This window comes from Ammospiza nelsoni, chromosome 5 (genome assembly GCF_027579445.1).
Source record: "Ammospiza nelsoni isolate bAmmNel1 chromosome 5, bAmmNel1.pri, whole genome shotgun sequence".
Classification (NCBI taxonomy): domain Eukaryota; kingdom Metazoa; phylum Chordata; class Aves; order Passeriformes; family Passerellidae; genus Ammospiza; species Ammospiza nelsoni.
The window spans coordinates 34,858,460-34,866,824 of record NC_080637.1 but is presented as its reverse complement, the minus strand read 5'-3'; the positions used below and the strand labels follow the sequence as shown (position 1 = coordinate 34,866,824).

At 43.1% G+C, this 8,365-nt stretch overlaps 1 protein-coding gene across 3 annotated transcripts; it reads right to left on the bottom strand.

The window, feature by feature from the left end:
* Window positions 1-1,116: 1,116 nt before the first annotated feature.
* On the bottom strand, window positions 1,117-6,447 carry YEATS4 (YEATS domain containing 4). Of its 3 annotated transcripts, XM_059472158.1 has the most exons (8): window positions 6,353-6,447; window positions 6,142-6,261; window positions 5,509-5,575; window positions 5,324-5,418; window positions 3,827-3,919; window positions 3,662-3,749; window positions 2,850-2,921; window positions 1,117-1,697 (listed from the first exon to the last, which is right to left on the bottom strand). In XM_059472158.1, exons 1-7 carry the CDS (start codon window positions 6,401-6,403, stop codon window positions 2,875-2,877), a joined length of 561 nt encoding a protein of 186 aa, XP_059328141.1. In that variant the 5' UTR covers window positions 6,404-6,447; the 3' UTR covers window positions 1,117-1,697; window positions 2,850-2,874. The 3 variants fall into 3 exon arrangements, with proteins under 3 accessions (XP_059328141.1, XP_059328139.1, XP_059328140.1); XM_059472156.1 differs by lacking the exon at window positions 2,850-2,921; XM_059472157.1 differs by lacking the exons at window positions 2,850-2,921; window positions 6,353-6,447 and having other exon boundaries at window positions 6,000-6,213.
* Between the last annotated feature and the right edge of the window lie 1,918 nt (window positions 6,448-8,365).

The window sequence follows — 8,365 nt, the reverse complement described above, 5'->3', positions numbered from 1 at the left end:
ATGTGTATGCATAATACCATAAACCAAGAATGCCAAGTAGCTGTTCTTAATGAAAACCCTAAGTCTACATACTGAGTGATGAAACTTTCACTTTACCAAGCCATGTAAAAGCCCATCAATCATCAGTTGTTTCAAATATGAAGAAAGAAGTGCTTTGTCCTTACAGGATTGATGAGATAAGGTAGATTTTTCAGGGAAACTCTTCCAAGTGACTTAAGAATTATGTGGCAAGGCTTTGGTAGCGAGGGGGCTGTAGGGGTGGCTTCTGTGAGTAGCTGCCAGGAGCTTCCCTGTGTCCACCACAGCCAATGCCAGACGGCTCCAGGATGGACCTGCCACTGGCCAAGGCTGAGCCCAAGAGGTTACTTGATTTAAAAAGGGGAAACAAAACCTGCTTGAGCAGGGGGAACAGGAACAGAGAGAGTGAGAATGTGTGAGGAACAGCCCTGCAGGCACCATGGACAGTGAGAAAGGAGATGCTCCAGGTGCTGGAGCAGAGATCCACCTGCAGCCTGCCAAGAGCTCACTACCAGAGCAAAGGGATGCCCAAAGGAGACTGTGATCCCGGGGAAAGCCTGCATTGGACCGGCTCCTGGGGCCCCTTGGAAAGGAGCCCACACTGGAACAGGTTTGCTGGCAGGACTTGTGACCCCATGAGGGGCTTGATGCTTTGTGAAGAAATGTAGCCTGTGAGCAGCTCTCCAATTGGAGGAATTAATGGCAGACTGCCTCTTGTGGGAGGGACACCAGGCTGGAACAGGGAAGAGTGAGAGGAGGAAGTGGCAGAGACAATATCTGATGAAGTGAGTGTAGTAGAGTACAAATGCAAAACAGTACTGAAATAATTTGCTGCTTCTGAGCATAGTCTGTAGCATTGGTACATTTGTATGTGTTAAAGCAGCTTTGGGGCTAGAAACTCTTACCTGTGGATATTTAAAATCCTGTTTTCAGAAAGTGTTTTCATTGTGCTGGTAACAGAGAGACATGCCAAAAATCTCTGTAACCAGACTTAAAAAACTTGCATACCTTTTTATTTCAACCTCTGCCTGAAATCAGAGTATGCTACTTACAGTAGCTTCCTTACAGATGTTGAAGCCCACAGCTGGACAAAAACCATTAAAATAAAAAACTGCATATTTTATTTTTAGCTTTAAAGATGCATGTCTAAACAATCAGTAGAAAAAAAAGTAAAAAAAGTAAACACCAGCATTTTGTAAAATCACATTGAACTAATACGAGACTTAATACAAAGTTTTCATACACGACTCAAATGCAGTTTTCAAAGAAAAAGTAGTCTGGTCTTCAAGACCACTTCCACTTGAAAAAAATTGTTAAGTACCCACAGATTTTAACTATAAAACAAGGATACATTCTTTCTTTTTTCTTCCATTTATGGAGTTGATTGCCACAAACTTCAATCATTTGTCAGTGAAATTCTCATAGTCTCAGTTACAGAACTGAAGAGAACGCATACAATTCCATGACTGAAGTCTTTCCATTTTCAGTACACACTCAAGTCAGCACCTGTCACATATCCTTAGACTGATCATCTTCTTCAAGTTTTCTGATTTCATTCTTTAAACAGTTGATGGTTTCACGACTTGCTTTTAGTCTTTCTTTAAGCTCAGCAATTTCAAAACTAGTCTTCTTTTTGGCAGCTTCAAGCTTCTCCCTGGTTTTTACTTCAAGATCTGCAACTGTGGCAGTGATAAAGAAAAAAAGTATATTTTAAGTGCCATGAAATTTGCCTTTTTTTTTTTTTTTAACTGAAACAGTAATTTGGATAGCATTTGTCCGGAAAGAAAAAAATCTGATTCTGTTAGCTTTAGAAATTCAATGCTTGTAATCAAAATGGTATCCACATAAGAATCTGGATTTAAAAAAAAAAAAAAAGTTCGTTTTGCAGCCTCATTCATCCCTCAGCCCATCAGTTTTGCAGAGAGCTATACAATTAATAAAATAATTTTCTACATTTTTTTTTAAAGATTAGGTGAAGAAAATAAAATCTGACATGATGACAGCAAATACATGGGAAATTATAGAGAACTATGAATACGTGGTGCCCAGTGACAGCACGCAAAGCCACAGGCACAAACAAACATGGGAGGTTCCCTGTGAACATCAGGAAAATTTTCCTGTGAAAGTGACCAAGTGGTGGCACAGATTGCCCAGAAAGGTTGTGGAATCCCCATCACTGGACACATTTAGAAGGCATCTGGATACAGTCCTGTAGGTGGCCCTGCTAGGGCAGGGGAGGGACACGATGCACCCAGAGGTCCTTTCAAGCCTCCACCATTATGGGTTTCCTTCTCCATGTAACTGTAATCATTTTCTATCTCTCACTGGACTTTAATTCAACAGATCTGAAAGTTTCAGTTATGCTGCCCTGCTTTAATGAATATCTGACATCAAGTACCTATTTTTTACTATTTTTACATTCACAAGTTTTAGGACAAAGATGGTAAAGCCAACAAGTCTATGAAGGCTGTGGATTTCACTCATATCCCATACACTACATAGCTGTAGGCAGTGGTAAATATTATCTGCTTCATTAGTACATCTTAAGGAAGTATTTATACAAAGAAACCACACAAAGTTTCTACCTACTGTCTGGAGAAATATAAAAAAAAATTTAAATTAAGAAAGTTTAAATTTGGATGTTTTTATCCATCATATTATTAAACATTTTCTAAACAAAAACTGTATCATGTAACAATAACAAAAAGCCACCTCAAGTCTGGCTGAACTGAAGCAGGAAATACAAGTAGCTCACATATCCACAGAGCTAAGCAGACATAAGGCAAATAGCAACCCTAACTTTGAAGAGCTTCAAATTCATAATCACTCACCATTCTTAGCTCTGCTGGCCAAAAACTACATGACATTTGTTGGTGGGTGAACAGAAGGCCAGGTGGGGTGGACTGCAATGGATTAATGTTTGTAATCAATAGGGCAGGATTTTGGCTCAATAAATACTACATCTTCTACTCTCAGAAAGCAAATAACAGATGAAATATAGAAGATCAGAACAGAAATAATCACTAAATGCATTACAACTTATGAACCAATGGATCTTTAATTTAGTTTCCTTCGTTCCCTTAATATTTTTGCTTATATTTGGAAACAAAATGGATAAAAAGGACACAAAAACCATTACGCTGTACTTAAGGAGTATGTCTGAAATTACCTACATACATAGTTAAAGAGGTAGAAGGGAAAAAAGAGCTTTCAGACACTACTCTTTATTCACAAACAGTTGCTGCTTTGACTGAAACATCACTAACTGTTCTGTACTTTAGGCCTTCAAGTGTGACCTTTGCTTGCAGTGCTGAACAGAACTGTACCATAAGGTGGCCTTCATTTATCCTCTGTTTTAATTCATTTCAAAGATGTCAGACTAGGTGTAGTTCATGTCATCACTCTTCATACCAAGTAATTCCTAATTCCATTTTTTTTAGAGCCATAGGGATAAGAAAATCTTTAAGTTTTCAGGTAGGTATTACTACCCTTGCAAAAGCTGAAGTTAAATTTAACGCAAAATCACCACCTTCTTGCAGCATCCAAATCCATCGTACTGTTACGGCCCCCACAAAAAATACATTAAAAGCGAATCAAACTATTGTTATTTCTAAAGTTTAAAATATTTTAATTTTCAACTTACACTCTGTTTCATGTTTATAAGCACCTAGTGTTAGCTGACGAGACGTTGTTAACAGCTGCTGCATCATTGCAGTAGGATCTTGAAATATCTAATGAAGGAGAAAAATACATGGTATCACTAATACTCTTCAAAATAAAGTGAGGATTACATCAGAAATGTTCATACCATTTCATCATAGAATTCAGAAACTACAGTTTTCTTCCCCAGGATGGCATTGGTATCCGACTGAAAAAGCTTCAGCAAGTGATATAAAGTTACCTATTCAAAAGACAGAATTTTATTAGCTTAAAAATTGTAGCGAAATAAAAAACTTGTTCTACATATCAACAAGTAATATTTGTTCTTACAAAATAATTGTATAAGACTTTAAAATGTTTTAGGAATGCAAATATAAATGTCATATAACTTCAGCAGAATTGCTTTGAATTTAATGTTAACTTTTAAAACATGCCAACTATCTAAAGGCCTCTTGAGACTTTAAAAATGTCTGGGAAAGTGGTTTAGGACTGGTATATAAAAAATACTAATACCACCATTTCCAAATAGGTGATTTAATTCAAACTGACTTTCTCAATTAATCAGTTAGAAAGTGCTTTCTGTGACCTTATCCTCTATTCTTGAGAAAATGAAGCACCAGGGAGGCTGTGAATCGCCTTTCACTGAAATCTCTCTTTCTGGGGTTACTCTTGCATCCTTGCCCTGCAAATGACAGGGTGGGGCGAGGACTGGAACCCTCTGTGCAGCCCTGAGGAGCCACTGACCACCTGGCCTGGGAAGGGCACACACAGCCCACGCTTGTCCCCTTCCACAAACAGGCCCAGGAGCCGTGGTGGAACAGAGCAGTACCCGACTCCCCTTGGGACCTCCGGGAAAGGAAGGACGTGACAGGCTCCCAAACAGCCTTCCAAGAACAGCAGCAAAGAAAAACACCCAACCGACCTTAGGACAGCTTGGTCACGCTGTGAATGGAATTAATAAAAGTCAGGGTGCTACCGAGCCCAACAGCACGGGAAACCCGTTGTTACCAATCACCACACATTCCAGAAAAACATGAAATTCAGTTCCACTCTCATTCAGCAAAAAATGGCCTAAAAAAAGGATTGTTCATGTGACAGAAGGAACTCAATCCTTCCCGAAATAAACATCCTTTTCCCTAAAACAGAGTAATCAACTTTCCTACTAGATCTGAATAAACAAACCTACAAGATATGACTAAAACACAGGAATGAAAGAAAGAAATTAATTCCAGCACTTTACACAACTACAGAGTTTTTTAACCTGGTCTTAGGCAGAGATTTATGCTAGCACAGTAGCCCTGCTGCTTTTTCAACTGATTTTGATCTGACAGAAAAAAAAAATTAAAATACTTTAATCCTAGAACTTGGAAGCTCTGTGGAAGAGAAATCCTCAGTGTGTGCTCAACCCAGGTAATGTGCAATAAGTGGAAACATGTTAGTAAATGTCAGAGAAGCCAAGCACAGGAAAAGCAGCCATGAATACCAGGAGTGTAGCATAGAAAGAAGAAAATGTGACCAATCCTTAAATTATCTTCTAGAAGAAGAGACTTTTATTACAATGAGACTTATTTTGTCCAGCAATTTCCTAGAGCTGTTGGCCACCATAATTAATTATTTAAGCTTTTTAAAACTTCAATGTACTTACAGGTCTTTCATTTGGATCAATGAAAAATATCTTAATGATTATTTCAAATTCACCCCAGCCTGTTTCGGTGATTTCATATGGTGGTTTGGTAACAACTGCAATAGGCAACACAGAGGTATTAACACCACGATAATGTCGGAACAAAAGCCCATATCTAGGAACAACTGCTGAAATGCAAAACCCACCTCTTAAAGGATTACCGTAGCTTTCATGCAACTTGAATTGAATTTTTTTCACATATGCAGACATGTCCTAAAACAGAAACATTGTTATTTCTGATTATTATTTCAGCACACCAAGCTACTATTCAGTCATCTATCCTATGCGCCTACATTCTTTCTGATTTTAAATAGTATTTCTTCTGACTTTAAGCACAGAAGGAAAGCAAAGCAGTAAATCTAAAAATTGGTTCTTGCACACAGTTCTCTTTTAGTGTTTCATCCCCATGAATGTTCTCCAGTCTTCCCCTACACTGGAAAGATCACTCCAAAAAACATAAGTGGAAGCACGCCTTTCCCATGGTTTTCCTTTTTGGAAACCCACCAGCCTCTGTGCTTTTTCAGCTTACAGCCAAAGACCCTCCTGCCCTCTCCTCTAATCCCGGCTTTTCAAACCCCCACGTCCCGGTGCTGCTCGGCAGGGAAAGATCTCTAACATCCCGGAGCGCAACCCTTACCCCAAGGCCATCACCACTAAGGCACGGCCCAGGTGCCACATCCACAGGCGTTTTGCACATTTCCGTGGATGGCAGCTCCCGCTTTCCCAGCCCGCCTGTTCCAAAGCCGGAGCAGGCTTTCGGGGAAGCGGCTCTGCCGTACCTCGTTCCGGTACGGCTTCACGTACACCGTCCACTGGTGAGTGTGGCCATCCTCCTCTCTCTTCTTCCCAAAATACCGCGCGACGTTGCCGTACACGATCGGCTTCACGATGGTAACGCCCTAAAGAAAGGAGCACAAGCGGACAGGGCGCGTTGAGAGGCGCTGCCGTACCGCGCCGCCCCCCGCGGCCCGAGCCCCGCCGGGGCCGCACCTTCACCCTGCCGCCGGAGTCAGGCCCGAACTCTGCCATTCTCTTGAACATATTGCCCGGGGGCGCCGCCCGCCGCCGCCGCCGCCCGCGCCCGCCCCGCCCGGCCCCGCCGCCGCTCCCGCCGCCGCCCCGCGACCGCCATCCCCCGCGGCTTCCGGGGCGGGGCCGCGCCGCTGCCGCCGCCGGCCGGGGCGGAACGGAGCGCCCAGGAGCGGCCCGGCCTGCTCCGCGGGAAAGGCACGCGTCCCTGGACGGGACCCCAAAGGCGCCCCGGTTCCACGCCCTGCACAGGGACACCTTCCGCTACACCGGGGGCTCAAAGCCTCATCCAGCCTGGCTTAGGAACGCTGCCAGTGATGGGGCATCCACGGCTACCCCAGGGATTCTTTCTCACAGGGAAGAATTTCTTCCCAGTATCAATTTAAAATCTGTCCTCTTTCAGTTTTAAAGTCATTCCCCTCGGCCTGCCACTACATGCCTTTGCAAAAAGTCCCCCTCCAGCTCTCTCACAGGCCCCCGTAGGTAGTGGAAGTTTGCTCCGAGGCCTCCTCCAGGCTGACCGCAGCTCTCTGAGGAGATGACTCTTTGTTGTTTCTTTGTGGAGCTGCTCCGTGCCTCAACTGCACCCTCTGGTCAGCACAGCTCTGTCTGTCCCCGTGATGGACTGGAGAGCTCGCTGGACTCTTCTGGGGAGCAGCAGCCAGACCCTGCCTGCAAACCATCTTCCAGAGCATCCCCCCGCCCCTCCCGTGGCCATCCAATGCCTGTGACATGCTGGGACTCCTGGTAGACAAGAACACAGTGAACATCATGCTTAGCCCTCTCCCAGAAGGTAAAATTTCCTACCCTCTTGCTTGTATGAACTAGATTGTGTGAACAGCACTGCTCAGCTCTGAAATGTTACAGCTGTTTTCATTAAAGCAAGTTGGCAAGACTGGCAGCTGGGCCAGTCTTTTACAAGTGCTCAAGCTCTGTCTTCAAAGAAAAATTTTCTGAGGTTAATCTAACTTCTAATTGGCTTCTGTGGAAGACTCTTTATTCCAATAACAAGATGAACAAGAAGGGGAATGGTGCAGTTCCTGATCTAAAGAAACCTTTTCCTCTCGACCATTTCTGCTTTAGTTTTTAAGGACAGAGGAGTAACCAACCTTTGTTAATGTGTCAGAAAGAGAATGGGATTTAAGAGCATCAAAAACTCCATCAGAAGCTATCATATAAACTCTGTTAAGTCCCCATCTGGAAAAGAGTGCACTTTTCTGTTACAAGTCTATACTAACATGGGTTGGGTTGGGAGGAGCCTTAAAGACCATGTCAGTCTTGCCCTCGCCCCTGCTGTGGGCAGGGACACCTTCCACCAGAGCAGCCTACTCAGAGTCCCACGCATCTTGGCCTTGAACACTTCCAGGGCTGGGGCATCCAGAACTTCTCTGGGTAACCCATTCCAGTACCTTACCACCCTCATAGCAGAAAATTTCTTAATACCTAGTGTTTCATCTCATCTGATAGGAAAAAAAAAAAACCTGGAAGGCTAACACACAAGAACAGGGCAAATTGGTGTCAACACCATGTGCCCTAAAGAAGGCTAGAGCCTCCTTAAACAAATTTGTCAAAATAAAGGTAGAGAAAATATTAACTAGCTGTTGCAAATGCCTTAGGGGGTTGGGGGTTAAGTAATATGGGAAGGGAAATAACAAGAGGCTGAGTAGTATCAACACAAAAATGAGATTAATATAAACTAACCAAGAAACAACTCAGGCAGCAATTTGCTTTTGTAACCCCTGGAGCATGGGAGGAGCAGGATACTCATCCTGCAAGAAGTGCAGGAGCAAACACCCCAGACAGACCCTATGAGATTTTAAGATAAAGCAAGGAAGAACTTAAATGATGCAGATGCCTGCCCCAGGACAAGACTGAGCTTCATATCTCAGGCAGCATTTTCCAGTCTTTCTTGCTATTTTGCTTTCTTGTGTGGCCTTGCAATGGAAGGCTAAAACACACCCACACCATTCCCAA

Excerpts from the sequence above, each read along its gene's own strand:
- YEATS4 (XM_059472156.1), bottom strand. The coding sequence starts at position 6,403 with ATGTTCAAGAGAATGGCAGAGTTCGGGCCTGACTCCGGCGGCAGGGTG. Across the intron at positions 6,262-6,352 it reads ACTCCGGCGGCAGGGTGAAG|GGCGTTACCATCGTGAAGCC; the intron begins GTGCGGCCCCGG and ends TCCTTTCTTTAG. Across the intron at positions 3,920-5,323 it reads TTGATCCAAATGAAAGACCT|GTAACTTTATATCACTTGCT; the intron begins GTAAGTACATTG and ends TCTTTTGAATAG.